The sequence below is a fragment of the Natator depressus genome, chromosome 6 (genome assembly GCF_965152275.1).
Source record: "Natator depressus isolate rNatDep1 chromosome 6, rNatDep2.hap1, whole genome shotgun sequence".
Classification (NCBI taxonomy): domain Eukaryota; kingdom Metazoa; phylum Chordata; order Testudines; family Cheloniidae; genus Natator; species Natator depressus.
Genome location: NC_134239.1, coordinates 69448061 through 69468228, shown reverse-complemented (window position 1 = coordinate 69468228; position 20168 = coordinate 69448061). Strand labels below are relative to the sequence as shown.

The 20168-nt window shown below is 42.1% G+C and overlaps 1 protein-coding gene across 1 annotated transcript in view; it reads right to left on the bottom strand.

The window, feature by feature from the left end:
- SPTBN5 (spectrin beta, non-erythrocytic 5) overlaps window positions 1-19867 on the bottom strand; it is a 142168-nt gene extending 122301 nt beyond the window's left edge. The window contains exons 1-10 of the mRNA XM_074955658.1: window positions 19757-19867; window positions 16304-16471; window positions 15466-15582; window positions 11921-12078; window positions 9903-10131; window positions 5615-6246; window positions 4445-4583; window positions 3145-3377; window positions 2406-2559; window positions 1197-1397 (exon numbers count right to left, since the gene is read on the bottom strand). Coding sequence (XP_074811759.1) covers window positions 1197-1397; window positions 2406-2559; window positions 3145-3377; window positions 4445-4583; window positions 5615-6246; window positions 9903-10131; window positions 11921-12078; window positions 15466-15582; window positions 16304-16471; window positions 19757-19867 — 2142 coding nt within the window. The remainder of the gene's footprint in view (window positions 1-1196; window positions 1398-2405; window positions 2560-3144; window positions 3378-4444; window positions 4584-5614; window positions 6247-9902; window positions 10132-11920; window positions 12079-15465; window positions 15583-16303; window positions 16472-19756) is intronic.
- Window positions 19868-20168: the final 301 nt, after the last annotated feature.

Below are 20168 nucleotides of genomic sequence, written 5' to 3'. Positions count from 1 at the left end.
CCATTGGAGTTTGGTACCTAACTGCCACTGTGCCTTTGAAAAATCCCCCCATATTTCATTCAGTTGAGGCTCCTCAGGAGAGACTTTCATCCATTGCATGATGTTCACAACGTATTTCTCAGATGTTGTGTATCCAGCACATCCTGGCTCAGCAGCAGTCTTGCACTGAAGGTACAACTATTCAACGAAGTTAGCAATGTAGCTATCTCAGATGGCATTATGCCAGGTAGAGCAGAGTGGCTACAGCAGTGCTGAATCAGAAACATAAATACAGCAGGCAATATTCTAATGCACCATTAAATCTGTCTCTCGGAGATTTTTTGGAAAACAGAAGAATTCTCACTCTATCAACACAGGTCAATTGATGGGAGCAGACCCACAGCCAGTCAGAAAGAAAGCTTCCTGGGAGCCACTCAAAAGGCAAAAGGACCCTCCTACTTAACCATTATCAGCAGCCTGGATGGCCTGGTGGCTTGGCTCTTTGTCGGGGCATTTCACGGATAGAATGGGGGAGTCTATGAGTTCTGAACTGGGACTGATCCCAGTTTTTTCTACAGAAAAAGAGTGTCAGACAGTCACCCTGGTCTCACCCACAAGGAAGCCGATTCACACGCCAGATTTTTTTAAAGTTATTTAACTCTAGTATTTCTAACTGAGAATGAATGTCAATATATATGTTCTCGACTAGCTATGTACCACTGCCCTCTATTGGCTGGCTTGCAGAAGAGATGAGTCTGATCTCAAATGCTGGGAGCCTGAATTTTCAGAGCTGAAGGTCAAAATTTCCCTCCCAGTGCTTCACACATGCAGAATAGCTGACAGCCACAAAGTCTGCATGTATCAGTTATTATGCTAAGGAACAAGGAAAGCAGAATCTGGAATATAGTGTTTGGGGCACATTTCACAGTAGCCAAATGAAAACAGAAATCAGCAGTTATGACACACAGCTGGTGTCTGCCTACAGAAGACCAGAAGGACTTGTGAGCTACACAAAGTGAGAGACACAGCACTCTGATAAAAAAAAATTGATTAATATCATGTGAGTTGAAAGATATTTTGTTTCACCCCAGCAAAGCTTATTGCTTCCAGACCCTTCTTGTGTTCGTTACATAAATCCCAATCTGGTGACACAAGCAGAAATAGAATGAGTTCTTGTTCTTTGTGTTACAAAATGCAAAAACTGCAGCCTTGTTTACCTGTTTGATTAAAGCAGCTGCCTGCAGACGGATTTTACGATTGGCCACCTCATCTTGGAGCTGTTGCCACAGCTTCTGGAGGCTGTCTGTCTGCATCTGGATATCCCTCTGGTTTGAGTGGTTCCTTTGACTTAGCTCCCAGCCCTTCCTCACTACATTGGAACAAATTGCCTTGTGGGAGTTGCACTCGACTTCTAGAGCCTGCCAAATAAAGTGACATGATAATGAGTAGTGGAAACTTACAGGCCCAAGGAACTGACCTGTCCCAGGAGAGCTATGGCTTTTTCCTACTTTTTCCCTCTTCTGTCAGATCCTATAAAACTAACATGTGTGACGATTCTGTTTTCCCTCCATTCTGACACTGCCCCTTTCTCCATAGTTAACACTGTCCTTTGAGCCCTAATTCCTCTTTTTCACTCACCCAACTATTGTACTAATGATAGTCATTGAGATACTTCCCTTCCCCATTCCAGCAGCATACTATACAGGATGGTCTTTGGGGGAGGTGTCATCCATTGAGTAGGCAGCCTTATGTCTTCCACTCCCAACACACACACACCCTCTCTCACACATGTCTCTAGAGATCTTATGGTTCATGGACACGCTCTCATGCCTTTACTGTTGACTTCCTAATTATAAAGAGCTGCATGTCAGAAATTGCTGTTTAAATTCTGTAACTGCCTTTTCAAGTCTTCAGGTCTGTTTGCCACAGTGATTTCTCTTCATCAGCGAGATGGAACTTCATGAAACGAAGCTTTTCTCCCCAACCTGTATCCAGTTCACAGGGAGAGCTGGCAGCAAATTTCTGGGAGGTCCCAGCAATGTTATTCTAGGGTTTCCCACCCCTCCTTTACCACAGCTCAGTCATTTTCCCTTCATTTATGGCATGTCTACTCTACTTATTCTCCCCGTGTACCTCCTTTGGGAAGGGTGAGTGGATAAGAACCATCTCCTTCTCCCATCCACCAAAATGGCCTAATGGATAGCACACTGAGCTTCACTCTGCTTGTTCTGCACATCCACAATCCCATATTAAACATAGGACTGTCCCCCATTGGGAGGGATCCCTAAGATGCATGATTTCTCAGGTTCCAAAAGCCAGCCAGGACCCTTAATTTGAGGCATAAATGCTCTGACAATTGGTTTAGATAAATTATGAAAGACTAGATTCAATATAGAGAACAGACACCAGTCAACAAAATACTGTACCTTGTGCTTCTGAATGGAGGCAATAATCTGACTGAGATCTCGTCCTAATGTTGCTGTCCTCACGACTTGCCATGTCTCAGAGATCCATGACTCTTCTTCCTGACAGTCCTGGAAAAACTCAAAAAGCTTCAACGCTTCCTGTAGCTGGGATTGTCTAACACAAGGCAACAAGCAATACAGCTCGGTCAGTGCTAGGATTTCAGGTACAACGTAGAAACAGAGAATAGATTAATTAAAGGGCTTCAGCACTGCAGAAAATTCAGAGATTGAATTCCCACGGTACCTCCGAGTCATGGCTGAGTTATGGGTGGACAACACGAGGAAGCCAAAAGGAAATTCCCCTCTCCACCCAGGAGATAGAGAATCAGCCATATCAGGTCCAGATCACATAGAAGCAACTAGGAATGAACTTTGACACTGAAGTTCCCTCTCAGTCTATGATAGCTGATGATCCTTATGGTCAGTGTGATGTACTGTCCCTTTAAATGTTTGAGCTCTCCCCCCAACCCCAATGCAACAATGTGTTAATTTCAGTTTTGAAGCCTGAACAACAAAGCGAGCACAGGGAAAGCTGTGGTTCTGTCAGCTCCCTCTGTGATTATCTCCTTCTCTGCTGGGTCTGTTATAGCTTTATAGGTGGAGAAATGAGAAATTCTAGATTCTGGCCCTCCCATTATCTCCATTTTAAAAGGACCCACCATTCTAATCAGAAAGAGCTAGACCATAAGGAGAGCCTTACCGGGATTTGCTGAGAGCTATGAGGTTTTGGTACAGCTGATGGAGCATCCGAGTTTTGGCATGAAGCACATCTGACTTGATTGCTTTGCCCTTGGTGACCTCTGCTGTCCTCTGGGTGATGTATCTCACCCTATCATCATAGGAAGTGATCTGGAAGTCAACCAAATTGTGCTTCTGCAGCAAATCTACTACCTCCAAGAGCTGCTTCCCATAATCCTGAGATGTCACTAGTGCCTAGAAACCAAAAGTGAGAAATTATCATCGCTATGATCTCACCCTCTCCTATGTGTGAGCAGACAATGTCATCCAGGGATCTAAGGACTTGATCCAAAGGGAACTGAAATCAATGGAAGGACTCCCATTGGCTCTGACAGATGTTGGATTGGACCCAAATGAATAAATGGCTGTGTGGTTTGAATTCTGTGGAAGCACCAACTGGCTGATTGGAAGGAGATACATAACCAATCCTCTCCTTCAAATTCACAAGATATAACCCACAATCCCTAGCTTTTATCTGCTGCAGTGGATGTGGGGAAAGGAGTCATATTCTTCAGCCAAGAGTCACTTCTCACTCCCAGAATCACTGCTTATGTCCAGCATTTACCATGCCCACTGAGTACACCTCTCCTATATGCCTCATTATAGTGTGCTTGATTCAGTTTTTATCTGAAGAAATCTAGGAGGCTCCCCTTCCACAGTAGATTATAATTGTATTGTTTTCCTCTGTGGAACATGCTTGGTTTTGGAGGCAAGTGTCCAGCTAGTGGGAATAATGACCAGTACACAGTATTTTCTTTCCTGAAAAAGGCTAGGGCTCAGAGATTCAGAATAGCTAGTCACCATCTCCAATTTGCAATTCACAATTTTACATAAACTGCTGGGTCCATAAACAAAACGGTTTTTATACTTCATGTTCAGCACAATCCATAATATTCTCTCTCTTGCACAGTACAGGGCAAGGCAAAAGTACATATTTAGAGTGGCTGCCATTACACCCTTCAGCACTTACCAGTTACCACACAATGGGATCTAAAACTTCAGTTATCCCCTATACTAAGTGACTTCCGTTTGAATTGTGGCGATTGGTACTTCTGCAAATGAGGGCAGTTTTTATTTAGGTGCCTTTATATGGATGCAGCAGCCTACTTTTGAAAATTCTAGCCATATGCTCAATTCCCAGCACAATATAGACATTGCAATCCATAACTGTCACTGGAATACTGTGTCTGCTGCAATTACTTATATTTGTAGTGGTGCAAATTGTGTGCACAGCCCACATGCTGATGGAGAGGGGTTGGTACCTGCAGTCCTTTGAGTTCCTCTGTAATGGTATCAATGTCCCTCAAAAGGCCCAGAATTTCCTGCATTGCTCCCAGAGAGCGTTTGTGTCTCTGGAGCTGCTCCAGTAGATCCTGCCACTGTTGGGAAATATCTTCTTGCCTGTAAAGAAGGGAGGAGAAAGGACTGACTCATCCACAAGGATCTGATGCTTTGGACAGCATGGGAAAAGACCCTGTTGACACATGGGGCTTACAATTTTAGAAGAGTTAAATGAACACCTAGGGTTCCTAGAGTCATATACAGCGTATGTGTCATCTAATGAAGCATACACTGGTCACATGGCTCAGCACACTATATCCTCTCAATTAATATGGTCCTTGGGAAGACATTTTGGTTAATATGTAAATCATCATTAATCTTGTTTAAGGAACTATTGTGCATGGATTCTCATCTCTGATGTCCCATGTCCTTTTTGCCTGAGACAATAAATAGGTTTGAAAAAAGGGATGGCCCCTTAAATGACTCAGCTTACATAAAAATTAATTCAAACCGTACCTCAAATCAAAACCAAAACTTCTGTGGAGTTTGGTTAAGCATTTTATTATTTTCACATATGCTTCTGGCTTTGGTTAAGTCTAGAATAGACAACTACTAAAATACCGCAGGAAGGTTGTTCCTAGGGTATTTCCATGAAGTCCCAAACCAGGAATTACTGATCATCTTAGAAGTCCTGATCTCACAAGATTTATAGCCCAATCTGGGAACTAGAGAGGCACCTGAAGATTTGTGGCTATCTGAACCTCTCAAACCACACACTAAAAGAGATATGTGATGGGTTGGCTGAAAATATTCCACTGAAACTTTCTTTTGATGGAAGACTGGGTTTTCAACAAAACAAACATTTCACATTAAGTGTCAGCTTTCCTCAAAATGTATTTTTATCAGCCAATTTTTGTTCCCCAGTTTTTGAGGTTCTTTTTTCAACAAAAAGTTAAAATTTTAATGAGAATGAAACATTTTGCTTTTTCATTTACATTTTTTGTGGAGCATGTGTGTGTGGGGGGGATAAATCTGACCACCTCTACTCATGTGGAATAGAGCTGTTGAACTATTCCCTCCTCTTCCACATCCACTTAGTATCATAACTTGTTTAGTCTCCACGACTGCCCACTTCCACTAGCATGACTCACTTCTTCCTGATCTGGATCTTGCGATGGTAGTTCTCTCGGGTTATAAGAGCCGCCATGTCAGCCAGTGCTCTGAAGCGCTGCTCCCTGGGCAGTACATCTGCCACAATAGCCTCAAGCTTCTTAGTGGCATCCTCCATCTTGTCCACACTCTGTGGCTGGAAGTCCTGCTTCTCGAGCACCTTCATCATGTCCTCCAAGTATGACTCACGCAGGGTTGCTTTCTTCAGGAACCTCTGGGCCAACTGTTCCACTCTCTCCAGCCTCTGCATCTCCTGCTGCAGCGCTTCTCCCCGGCTGTGCTCCGCTTTCTCCAAAATGACCCAGTGCTTTTCCACATCTTGCAGTGTCCTGCCTTCAGGGGGCAGATATGGCCATTGATTGTTGGCTCTTTGCTTGGTTCTGATGTGGAAAAAGTGGGCTTCAATCATGCCCCTTTCTTGGTATTTGGGGGGCTTCTCTACCATACGGAAGGTCTTGAAGTTGGCCATGAGCATCCACATGTCCTGTATGGAATTGGGAAAGTGGCGATCGTCCAACTCTACTACTTTCTGTTTAATCCATTTCAAGAGCTCAGAGATCATCTGCTCATACTGAAACTTCAAGTCATCAATCTCCTTCAGGAAGAACAGAATCTGAAACACGAACATGGAAACATAAGGTATTTAAGCAGCAAAATGAAGCAAAGAGGAAGAAAACTATGTGGCATGCTCATAAACTCAGTTTAATCAGGATGCAAATGAGCTGCTGGTGTGTGACCATCAGTACCAGGAAAGCATTATTTAACACAGCAGGCTGCCATGTCCCTCAGGTTATTATATCAGCATGGAGACAGTTATCACATTTGAGACAAGGAGGATTCCTTCCCAGTCTAGGTTCAGTAAGAGCAGAATGATCATCCCCAAAACATGTTAAGCAAAGGGATAAAAAGTGATTTCATGTGCGAATATTAATTTTAGTTTCTTTTAAAAAATAAGTGAATATTGAGGCTCATATAAGCTACAGACAGTCCTAGCTACTTGTGAGAGGTAGGCATTATGCAGGCAAGAACTACGTAAGTTTCCTCCTAGGACTGAAAAATAAGAATTCTGTTTTCAGAATTTGTTTTTGTTCTGCACTGGAACAAAACCAAGACCTTGCAAAACTTTTTTAGGAAAAAAAAAAAAAAAGGCAGTGAGAGAGAGGGAGTGATAGAGATTTGTGCTCTAGAATACCCAATAGGCCAGTGGTTAGGGGCCCTCACTTGGGATGTGGGAGACCCAGGTTCAGCTCCTACTCTGCCTAATTTGGAGAAGGATCTTGAGCCTGGGTCTCTCCCAGTCTAGGTGAGTGCCTTGGCTATTCGGGGGGGGAGGGTGTCTTGCTTTCCCCCCATGTGAAATTCCATGCAAGGCCTGAGAAACCTTCATCAAGGAAAATTTCATCAAAACATATACTTTTCCACAAAAAGTTGCAATGAATCAACATTTTCCGATGAAAACATTTTGTTGAAAACTTCCCAGACAGTTCTACTTTCTATCCAAGGTCAGCCTGAAACACCTTGTTCCTGACTAACAGTACTCTTGCCACTGACTCCTGAACTTGTCTTGAACAGAGACTGAAAAATGTACCACAATAAGCAGTGGTTTTGTGAGGATGGCAAATGTCAACTAGTAGCAACTCTGAGACCACGACAGTCATTTATTTCACTTGCCATGTTGCCTGGATTGGGATTCAGTTTTCCTGAAGTAAAAGATTTTATTCTAATCTGTTGTGAAACAGAGTGCGAGGCAAAACCCCCTTTCTATTTTATGTATACATTGTATTCCTTTTCTTTGCACCTTATATTACATTTCTTCCTCATCCCACAGCCCTCTGTAACCCCTAAACCTGAAATGCCCCTGAGATACCATGGCTAACATTGGCTGAAACCTGCTGCATGAAAGTTCAAACAATGCAGAATGACATTCTGTGTCTCTGTTGCTCTCTGTGGAGACTCAGCACCCATCTGTTTTGCTCTGCAGACACTTAAGTTAATAAGGAAGGTGTTGCAAGTGAATAAAGGTTTATGAGCTACACATTCTAATCTGCTTTTGCCTATCAGAAATTGTACTTGGAAAAGAGTGGCTGTCCCAATGCTCAAAGAGGAGTGAAACAGCACTAACCTTTAGTGCAGGAAAAGCAGCCCGTGGCATCAGGGCTCCCTTCTGTATATTCTGCCATCGCACCCAGTTCTGGCTGAAGGATCCTAATAAGTGCATGGTCACTGGAGCGGGTGGGGGAAGGGAGATTTACCTCTCTCAATTGATTCCCTCTGCAATCCTGGTCACCCACTTAGCCTCAGCTCTCAGGCTGTCTTGACACATTGAGGCTTCCCTCCCCAATCCTATTACTGAATTCAGAGCTGCCTCTCTGAGGGGACTAAGGACATGAAGATATTATCATGTGCTTGTGTGTGTGTTTATTTGTGCATGCGTCTGGAGAAGGCAGAGGGGCCTATAAGAGGGAGGAAAGGGAAAAAATGCTGAGGGGAAGAGAAAAATGGGAAATGAAAAGCAGGTAACTGCAAGGAGAAAAATGAACAATGAAAATAGAAAACGCGAACAGGAAAATGCAGAAAAGGAAATCAGTGGAACATTTAAAAAAAATGGAGATAGAAATATTCACCCCAAAACCCTTTTCCAGAATATGAAGATGTGTCCTATCTGATCCTTTGAGTTCTTATACAATTCATCTAAGTAGTGCCTATGATGACAGGAACTTTAGATTGTCTAGATAGATACAGTGGTTGCACTTAAAAAGTTTCCTCACTTCTGATAGAGATTCCCATTTCCAATGATAATCCATTTTACGTATAGGAAACAACTCTCAAGCCAGAAGAAACTCTGCAAGTGTGATCTCTACTCTGTAGATTATAACTGCAGGACTGAGTAATTTTAGGAATATAGTGGCATGAGAGAGGAAATAAACTGGTCTAATGAAGAACCTGAAATATGTCTCCAAGCCAGAGTCTTAGGTGTTGTCCAGCCTAATCTTTTTGCCCAGTCTCCTCACTCATGCCCAATCACTGCTTAATCAAGCTACAAGTCCTCCTCTCCTCCAGCACCTCTGTTCAGAGTACAGTGCTGTTGTTGATATCAAGCTTGGGATATCTGGGATAAAGACAGGATCTCTTTGTCTTTATCCCAGATTAACTAACAGTGCAAACCCTCCATTGCGAAAGCTTTTTACCTTGCCACAGCAAGGGAAATCCTGCTTTGGATTTTTGTCCCTACCACGGTGCAAACATGTCCCTGCCACAGCACAACCATCTTGTAAAAATCAGATGTTCATCAGCTCACACACACACACACAGGTGAATACTTTTTGGGGTCACTTCATATTTTTGGCAAAAAAGGAAGGGAAGTTTTGCAGACAGGAAAGCACCTATTCCCAAAGAAAGCTGTCATCATTGCAACAACCACAACATTTTGGCCAGAGTCAGTGAAAAATACCAGCATTTTTTCCATGAGAAATTTTAAAAATGTATTAGTTTAATTTTTTTAATAAAGAACTGAAACCGTTTTGTTTTGTTTTTTTGAAAATACTAAAACTTATTTGTATGAGTCTTTATTTATTTATTTATTTATTTAGGTTTTATGGGTTTTTTCCCCTCCTTTTTTCCTCACTTTTTTACTTTGTCCCCTCATCTCTGGAATAGAGGGAAAAGGGGAGAGAAAAGGGGAAAAAAACAAACTAAACTGAAAACCAATTTTTTTCAGGTTTTACTTTTTCATGGATAAACTTAAAATTTTCTACTGAAACATAATTTCATAGATATTTTTACAGATTTTTTTTTTGTTTAGGAAAAAAGGCTATTTTCTATCAGAAAGTTTTGACAGAAGTTTTTTTGACCAGCACTAATTTCTGCATCACTGTTTTGCTGCAGAGACTAAATGAGTTCTCCATGTGCCTGACTACTTACTAAGCACCTTAGTTATCAAATACAAAATATGACCGAATAAAGAAGCTAATTTCCATATTGCTAAATCCCTTTAGAAAGGCCAGGTTCTAGCACCAGAGTGGGTCTAAACCATTGCCAAATCAGAATTGTCTACTCACACCAGCTGTACCATTTACAAGTGACTGACTGTGCAAGGCCCTGCAGAATCAAATCTCTGGTATGGTCGCACAAATGGCTTAAGTTAACAGGACTGTGCAGTTAATCTGTATTAAAACTTTTTCCCCAAACTGGTTTAACTTTATGCTACTGGGGTGGGGGCTCAGTAGAGATAGAAGTAGGAGGCAATTGTAAAAGTGGCAATGCACTGACCTTAGCAAGCCTTTTCTGGACAGTCTGGCCCTGCTTCAGCCTGGAAAAGTAATGGTAATAGAGCGACACATAGGTCATGATGGATCTCTCATCTGGATGAGGCACTGCCACATCCTCAGCATCCAGAAGTTTAGTGATTCCCAGGTGCTTCTTTGCCACGCTGAAGGCATTGTTCAGGTTCTTGATTGGCTGCTCATGCCTCAGTGAGCTGTAGTGGATGAGATCAGGCCTGGATGAGGAGAGGAACATATGAAGGACACAAGAGAGGAGGGTTAGATTTAGAAACTACAAAATAGAAATGAGTTACTATCAAGAAGGGTTACACCTCCCACACACAGCTACACGACATGCTGTATGTACACATATATACTGCAATGTAGTATCTGGTGCATATCGTTGCTCTCTTTGTTATGGGCTGTACAGTAACAGCTGTTAACATAGATTTTCCTTTGGCTTTAGAGGTCACATGCTGTGCTTTTGGTGCAGCAGGATCTGTTTTTTACCCAGCTGTCACCATGAAGTTCCATGTGGCCATGGTGTATGTCATAATGACCACTGTAAAGTCCTGGCTTCGTTTAAATACACACAGATTTATATACAAAGGTTGCAACTGAGCAAATTTCTGACAATGAACAAGGAGCTTTAGTAAAATGAGGAATACAGAACAATAATCCCTTAAAGCATTGACAGGTTTCAGAGTAGCAGCCGTGTTAGTCTTTATCCGCAAAAAGAAAAGGAGGACTTGTGGCACCTTAGAGACTAACCAATTTATTTGAGCATAAGCTTTCATGAGCTACAGCTCACTTCATCGTAGCTCACGAAAGCTTATGCTCAAATAAATTGGTTAGTCTCTAAGGTGCCACAAGTCCTCCTTTTCTTTTTAAAGCATTGAGTAGCTCTCTGCTTTACTGTAGAGCTTTGGCATAGACCCTTCACTAGCCCTCCCTTGCCTGACAGAAAAAGGAAAATTCCCACTCCAGAACTCAGCTCAGCTCACTACAAAACTCCCCATTCCTCCTGCCTCTTGTCGTCCCTGGTTGGTGAAACAAAGACTCACTAGGTAGGAAATTCCGAAGTGGGAATGTTGTCCCTGGCTGGGGAGTTATGGGGTTCTAAGTCTTCCTGCCAACAGATGGAGCAGCACTGGTATCTGATGGGAGAAGAACTGTCCAAGGTGGCAGTCCCCTCTCTCCCTTCTTTCTTCTGTCCCCTGCTGCTTCCTCCTCCCCTCAAGAGGGGCAGAGAAGGAAAGAGGGAGAGCCTGCTGCCTCCAGCTCCCAGCTACAGCTCTCACGGAACTGAAAGGTTTAAATGCTGGCGAAGACCATAGAAAACCTCATTTTCAATAACATTTCAGAAAGTGCAAATGAAACCAGCGAGGAAGGTGAAGATCAAAGAAAGCAAATTCTCTAGTATTTTTCTTCATGTAAATGTTTTGCACAGGAGCCAAGTTTTGAGAGACAGGTACTCATTCCTATCAATGGCCAGCCAGGATCAGGGAGAAGCACAATTAACCTGCATGGCACAACTAGCAAAATCACACTCTTGAAGACACTCGGAGGAAACTTTGCACCTGCAGGGGACACATATGCTGGCTGAGATGATGATGTGCTTCTAAGGCTTAGGAATGACGAGGAATTAATTACAACAGTGGAACAAAACATGCTCTTGATCTGCCATCAGTCCTTTTATATCACTGTTTGATAGTGACAGATTTAATGCTTTTCTAGCATTTCCTACTTGTTTTCTGAGCAAATTAAAGAGACAAGTTTAAATGCAGAGTATATGCTAGCAAATTCATTTTTGTTTCCAGGAAGAGAAAGAGTCAAACTCCATGAACCTGATTCTTCCATTCGTATTCAGGCAAAACACCCACTTAAAGAAATGGTAGTTCTGAATGCGAAGACAAAACCATTTTCTTGTCCATCAAAGAGAATTCAGACCCTGGAAGTCACAATGCTAGAGCCAGACACAGGGGCATCAGCTATTCTTGAAGCCTCCCACCATCACCTATTTACCTGTGAACATGAATGAGGGCATTGAAAGCCAGGCCATCAGACCAGCTTTTGGAGAAGTCCTTCACACTCACATTGGAGTAACTAGCAGTCTTATGCTGACACCAGATCAGCAGGGCTTCATTGGCAGACAGTACATCAGCACGGACTCCAAATTCCTCCTGGGAAGAGAGCAAGGTAGGAAATTTCAGGATGGCAATAACTTCCTCCTCCTAACAACAGCAGTCACTCCACTGCTAAAGCTGCAACTCAGCTTCTTTTATAAAATTGATTTTGTCCCCGTCTGAAATCCACAAAAATTCATATCAGCCTTAAAATTGGTAGGCTAGGTCGAATGCTTTTACCAAGTTGGAGGTGAACAAGGGGTCCCTAAATTATGCACCCTAAAAATAGGTGGTCAGAGTTCAGAAAGTCTTCTTTGTCCACTTTGTAACAAGCTAATGGAAAACAAGAGAGACATAAAGCTTAGTTTATTTGTCTCTTTAGCCATGATCTGGTGCCCTGCACTAGAATTTAGATCTTTAAAGTTTAATATTAAAGGTTATTGGATTTTGATTTGGTAATGTCTCTAAGGAATCTCAGCTCTGGTGAGTTTATCTTATGCAACAAGTGACTCCTGGAGACTTTAAAAAAGTCTCTAACACTTTTCCTTGGAGAGAGGGAGAGAAAGAGAGAGAGATATCAAAGCATAGCCCAACCACCAGGGGAAAAATGTTTCTCCCAAAATGTGCTTCATAAGGCTTGTAGAGGGGAGTGAGGTGTGTGTGGGATCCAATAAATCTCCAGCTTCAGGGGCCATAGGGATGTGGGGTGAGCAAGTCTCTAGATGGGGGAGTGGAAGGGGCAGAGGCTATGGGGGATATGAGAACTTGGAGGAGAAAGGTCTCCAGGTAGGGTTCTGAGGGCTGCCAGGAGAAGAGTGGTACAGGTGGGAAGAAGGGATGAGTTCAGAAACAGCTCCTGGGTACTAACACTTCCCTGACTCCTCCACCCTATGGATTTCCAGTATTTCATCAGAGGGGAGTCCCACTGCTGGAAAACAGTGAAGGCAAGTTGGGTAGGGAAGCCCCCAGAGGAATCAGTATTTTGTCCAAGCTTAGTCATTTGCCATCCCCAAGCTACTCCTAAGCATCCCCTAAATCAACAGGGTTCTGGTGGGGGAACAGGGGCTCTGGAGGCATGAGCGGACTGCCAAGAGAGGAAGGGTCGAGGTGGGGGCAGCTTCGTTAATCTGCAAGTTAAGGCTTCAGAGCATTTGTATGAAAAGAGCAACAGTTTGGTGACAAATCCTCACGAGGAATAAAGGAGACGTGTTCTATAGAATTTTTAGTTAATTCTGCTTTCCCTGAAGCAAGGTGACTGTCATGAACTGGTATGTTCTCCTGTCCCCACTCTGTCATTGAAGGTGCTTTAAGAATCTTTAGGGTAATAAATGTATAAGAGAGAGTATGCTGGCTGAAATGAGTGAAGCCATATCTTTAGCTAACTTGACAGTGCAACTTACCCAAGAAGGAGGCAGACCTGCATTCTAGTCCCAATATCTACTTCACCCTGGAAATTGGTTTTTTACTTGATGTTAGTGCCAGTCTCTCTAAGGAAGTATAAGAGGAACTCAAGTTTTGTGTGTGAGCAGAAGAGAATATGGAATGCTAAGGAAGCTCTCAATCTCTCTAGAATTACGGCTGAAGGGGGTTTCCCCATAAACTCACTCTGAGTTGCAATTTTCCTTCACTTTTCCTTTGATTTTACGGTGAATAAGTTGATGTGTATGTGCACCATTGGCATCTATTGGGTGAATTCAGAATTGCTGAATAGTTCATAAGTAGGGAGGGTCAAAGTTTGTAAAATAAAATGTTTTAAATTAAAAATAGCTTCTTGATTTATACCAAAAATTTCATTAAAATGTTTATAATCATTTGAAATGGTCCACATTTTAAATTAAACAATCTGAAACAAAAATGCTGTTCTGAATCAGTTCAAAACAATAAAAAAAGTTTCAGTTTGAATCAAAGCAAAACATTTCCAGTTTTCATTTGGTTTCCCTAGGAAAAAAAGGGAAGGGCAGAAGGGAGAGAAAGGGAGAAAAACAAAAACAAATTTTTGTTTTGAGTCTATTCAATTCAAATTGAAATGATTTTTCTTTTTAAAATTCTGCAAAATGAAAATTCTGCAAAAAAATTAAAATGAAACAAACATTTTCTCTTTGGTTCTAATTTTTCTACGCTAAATAATTCCTTTTTTTTTTATACCAGTCCTAGTCATAAGTTTCATGTTGCTATCAGTGAATGGAAATTCTGGTTTAGCTTAAGTATAAATCTGAGTCTCCCTGTTCATTCCCTTCTTTTATCGTCTCTGGGGAGAACAAGACTGCCTGCAGTGCTGTCAACCTGCTCATAACACTTGCAGCTCTGCATTAAGTTAATAATTATAAATAGATCTCAGGCTTCAGGGCTTCAGCCACCTGCAGGGCTCAGGAAGGAATTTTTTCTTCAGTGCACAACTGGTCAGATCTATTCTGAGTTCTTTTTCACCTTCTGCAATAAGCTTTTTAAGAACTATTTGGACAAATATCTGTCAGTAATGGTCTAGGTTTACTTGGTCCTGCCTCAGGTGACTTCTTGAGGTCCCTTCCAGTCCTATATTTTATGATTCTTTGATCCTTCTTCTGAATAGAATTGCTTTGACTGGAAAAAGGACACTAGATAGTGTGGACCCATGCTCTAAGATGGTACAGAGTGTACCATTTTTCTGGTGTGCCTTGCTCACATGCTCAGGGTACAATGGATCACTAGAGTTGGAATCAGGAAGGAATTTTCTCCCAGGAGGTCAGACTAGATGAGCTAATGGTCCCTTACAGACTTAAAATCTATAAAAATGAGTAGTAGGGGGCCTGTGGTTTTGAATTTAAAGGCATTGGGCAGATGATGCATGTCCTGAGGGGGTCTGTGTGCACTTAGCCAGTGATGTCAACAGTGAAGCTCCTTTATCTGCTGTCAGCCAGTCAGTAGAGGGCAGTGTTAAACACACACACTAGCTGAACACTATAGCCATGTGGATATTATTCCTTGTACTAGCTGAGAGAGTGTCACTGCTCCTCCAGCTGCCTCAGCCAAGCCCTGTGCTTTTAGCGGTGGTGGACAATGAGTTTGAATCTAACATCACATGAATGTAGTCGGCAGATGACCAGTATGTCAGTGGCCTTAGATACATTAAACTTTTCTGCACATCAGAAAAGAACTAGCAAAACTGGAAATAAGTAAATTTTTCACAGTGAGAGTAATTAGTCATTGGACCAGCAAAGCAAGGGATGTGGTACATTCTCCATCGCTTGCTGTTTTTAAATCTAGATTGGATTTTTTTTTTTTAAAGAACACCCTAATTCAGCCACACATTATTGGCCTAGATGCAAGAATCACTGGGTGAAATTTTATGGTTTGTGTGATCTAAGTGGTCAGAACAGATTATCGTAATGGTCCCTTCCGGCCTTAATCTCTATGAAATCTATGAAACACCTATTGACAATCAGAAGAAAAAAGACCTCGTTTTACCTTATCAAGTGTGATGGAAGAAATCTGGAACCGGAGGATAATGATCCAAATTAATCCCAGGATTAGGGTTCGGTCCCCATCTACAATATTCTCAGGCCCAATCACCTTTACTTGCACCTGCCAATAGACAAGCAATTCCCTTCAGCATGAAACAATCTGAGTCTGCCACTCTGGAGGGGGCACTTGTGTAATAAATGATGTGTGGAGAAATATGTTCCCTCTTGGCTGTTATTCAAACAGCAAGCAAAACTATACAATAGAGGAATAGGGTCATATCCCTTTAAATAGTTTGTGAGCCCTTTACTGGATCTGTCTTCTGTGTTTCAGAAGCCACCCAGAACCCTGCCAGAGCAGCAGAGTATATATGTAGCTAGGCCTTCCATGTTGAATATATAGTTAGTCAACATGGTTATTTGGATTCCACTGTGCCTGTGTGTTACATTACCTTTGTTTTGTAATAAACAAAAGGCACAAGAATGATTTGGGGGATGTCCCTTTTACTAGAAAAAAGACAAAACATTGATATCAGAAAGTTCCATGGTAGATAATTTCTCAAGCTGCCAGAGACTAAGAGCAAACTAATGAAGGTGCAGGGACAGCAGCAGAACCAGAAGCAGGAGGAAACTCTTAGTGAGAGAAGGTTAATATGAAACCAGGTAAAGTTTGTGCATCTGAAGTAAAGAGGGGAAAAGGGACAAAGTAAAAAATCTCTCATCTTCATGGAACACCTCATTACGTACTATAGAGAAAAAAAACAAACAAGCAATCAAGCAAAACCCATTTAATTTTGAAGTTAGCTTGTAAATTGTTCAGACTAGTGTCAGCTTCCACTTCTCACCTTGGATTTGAGGAACGTGATGGCTTTGCTATTGTTCTCCAGAAAATGTACCCTCATCTTGCCCCAGTTTGGTCTAGGCAGTGATTCTCCAGAGAGCAGCTCCAGGAGTTGCAGAAGGTAAATGCCATCCTTCAGGTCCGTGTAGACGTCTTGTATCACAATGTTCACCTGCAAAGACAAAACGCACCACACAGAAACTTAGTTCCCGTGACTCTTGCACTTGGCTGACAGATTTTGATTTTTTTTAACACAGAGCCAAGAACATTTAGGTGCTGAAGTCACAAGATCTGCTCTGTGAGATCTAGTTTTCCCTCTGTTTGTGTGGAGACTTGCTACAAGGTTCACAGGAATTACACACTGAATGAGGGCAGGCTGGCAGGGCTGTACAGTAAGGTTTAGTACTTTCTATGCTGTTCAACAACTTCAGTACTTTGTGCTTCTGCTACTGGATTATCATCTCTTCTGTTCAGCCAAGAGCATGATGAGCAGCTCTCCTTTATTCAGCCAATGGCCAGCTCCACTTCCAGAGTTTCTCCCACATAGTGTCAAGCAAGACCTGCAGCCTCTTCCTGGGTTTCACCTGAAGACCACTTGGTTTGCTTTGCCCATTCAGTCATGGGCTTCTATGCATCAGAAATGGATTACTGGGAGAATGCCTGTTTGGGAGCTTCTCTGGGTGGAGGTGACATATTACCTTCCTATTCATATAATTAAGTTTCGGCCCAGCGTGGTCTTGCCATCTCCTCAACCCTTCCACTCCCTCCATTTCTGTTTGCTTTCTGAATTCCTGCTTATATAACCCCCTGCCTTCAGCTGTTTTGTAGGCCTATAAAATACATGGAGCCAAGAGGTACTTTCCCTTCAAAGGGGATATTTTTGTGTTGACTTTAAAGAGGCACATTCACACTCAGGCTAAAAGACATGCTTTTTTCAGAATTTTTATTGCCATATTTGCAAATAATCAAATCTATCTGTGACTTAATCCCTTATAGTTCACTTTGTATCTAACCTTGCAAGTGAAGTGAGTCACAATGTCAAAGTGGTGACATCATAATCATTTTTGTGGCAACAGACTAATATTCTGAGCACAGGATTATCACTTTGCTGCGGGATCAAGAATGGGCTCAGTCATGATGGGAAATGGTTTATTAAAATACAGCTAGCTAAAAGGGAGCAGTAAAAGGGACTTGGCTAATACCAGCCTCCTATAGATAGCTCCTGAGTTTTAAAGACTCAGCAGCTTTTACACTCTATCTCTTGGCTGAATTCCAATTCAGGGTTATAACGGAACACTAGTTCCGGCCTTAACTAAAGCTTCACAGTCAGAACCTCCACGTCCCAGCCAGAGTCTTATGTTGTAACTTGCTCAATCACGCGTGTGTTCAGATCCACTCACAACAAGCATATTACCCTGCTGCCAAGGAGGTGACCTAATGATTCAGCAATATGGGATGTGGTATGTGTACTGTATCCTAATTATAGCATGGCTGAGGAATATCTTTTGGCCTCCATGTCATTAACCCTTAGAGTGGGTCATTATTAGACCACACCACACCTTCCAGGGTAATTTACTACAATTTTGAACTACTAATTTCGCAAGACAAACAAGACCATACTTTTAAGATGAAGAAATAGCTTTTTGAATTAGGAGTAGAGTTACGCGTGAGGAAAATAGGACCAAATAACAAGTTTAAAGATCAAACCCTGCCCTACCATCTGTGGGTTCCGCAGGCCCTCTTGCAGCAGAATCAGCAAGAATGGAAAGTACAGGAGCAGCTCAGAGCAATTTTAAGTAGGCATTTTATGTAGGACAAGTAGTTGACAACGTTCTCTTGACTGCTTACCTCCAGGCACTCAGATAGCACCCTGTTTCATTCTTCTAGTTATTTCTTTTTCTATCTTCTGTCTCTACCTGTTTAAATGTTGTGTTATATTAAATAGCTCTAAAGTACTGACAGTGGTGTCTGACTGTTTTAAAAAGGTAAAAGCCTCTCGATTGTGTTTTGTGCCAGTTTTATTCATGAAGACAAAATCTTTTTAAAATTATAGTTTGTAATGAACCTTTCTATATAGATCTGTGCTTTGAACCATCGTGCAGTAATAATAAAATTGTGTGTGGGTATATATATAAAGTTCTATTTTTCCATACAAATTGGAATAAAGCTACCAAACCCATGCTTTTAAATAAACTGACAGCGGGACCACATTACAATTTGAGAAGAACGAACAGAAGTGGGCTCAGTTTGCAAAGCAGTGTTTTTGTCCTACCATTTAATACGCTCACCAGGGTCAGCAGGGAATCCAGGCATATGACTGTGTCTGAAATGTAGCTTGCGATCTAAGCTCAGCTCCTTCATCTCATGGGACCAGAAACTGAAAGTACATTCCTGAGAAGACATGGATAAGCTCCCTACGCAACTTCATATCTTCTATGGCTTGAAAGTTCTCTCCCTCTCTCCACTTTTTTGATGTGCAAGCAGCTTAAATTTAAGATTGAAGTCAGCTCTTGAACTCTGAGGTATCTTTGACCTCACTGAAATAATACATATGACTAGATGGTGCTTTGATATCCCCTTGATTTCCACTCTTGTTTGGGTAGCAGAACCAAGTTGTGTTTCATAGTTCTCACATACTAAGTAATATTTAATCAACCCCTTTGCTCTGCCCTAAAGCCACCAAAGCTTAAAGATGTCCGTCTTTGATGGGTCATCACTGCCCATCTCGCAGACAATAGTGCTCACATTAGTCTAACTCACAGTGGAACCTAAACTGCTCCAATGGTAGCAAGACCAGACCATAGTTTGGAACAACCCCCACTCCACTGTGGGTTACAGTATGCACAGTTGAATGGGAGGCAGCAAGCTCTGGCCGTTAAGGTCCCAGTCTGGTCAACTGGAACAATTTCCCCCAAAGATTTGGAAGCCTTGCAGAGAGCCACAATTTAGTGAATGTCACAGATGCATCATTAACTGCTCAAATGATCAATTCCTATCTTTCTTTCACTTTAAATGAGTTCATATTAAGACTGCATAGTCATAGTCACTGAGGCTGCATGAGCCATTGTAGCCCCAGATCAATGGGATTAGATCATACAGATTTTATCATGGGGGATGCAATTCCTCCCTGGGGATAATAACTAGGCAGCTCAGGACCTCACACATAGAAAATAATCGAAATAGGAAAATTCACACAAAAGGTCAAGAGATTAAAGGAAGACAACTCATGCCACAAGACAGAACCCTGATTTCAGGGGAGACCAGGAACCGAGACCTTGAAGAAAATCAGAAGGATTGTTTTGTAGGTATGGTGAAAAATACTTGATTGGGTCACCCTCCTTGACAGGAGTCTCTGTTGCTTATATTATACATTCAGTGACAGTAAATGGGGAAAGGCTGAGCAGAAGGTGAAATTGGGAATGAAAAAAATAAGTCCAAAGGAGGAGGAACTACCTACATTGTTCTTGTAGAAGACATTGTTTATCCAGTTGGTGAAGGTTTTCTTCTGTGTGGACATACGCTGCTCTTGCAGCTTCTGGATGTGACCTTGTACATATTCTCTATCCATGGTAGCCTAAGAAGACAAACATCAACTTGAGGGATTCACTTCCTCTTCCTCCTACTTTGCTCTCTGCTCTCCCTTCACCCTTAAGCTCTGCTTTCTTGAACACAGCCCCTCCTTCACTACACAAACTACACAAGCACATACACAACCCAGAGAATTTATACCAAGCTGCCCAATCATCTATCACATCATCCTTTTTCATTCTCTCTCTAAGTCACTTGACCCCCATCAGGGGTATCATGGTCTGCAAGCCAGCAGCACCTTCCTAGAGTGTCCTGAAAACAGATGACGGAGAACTGAGCCT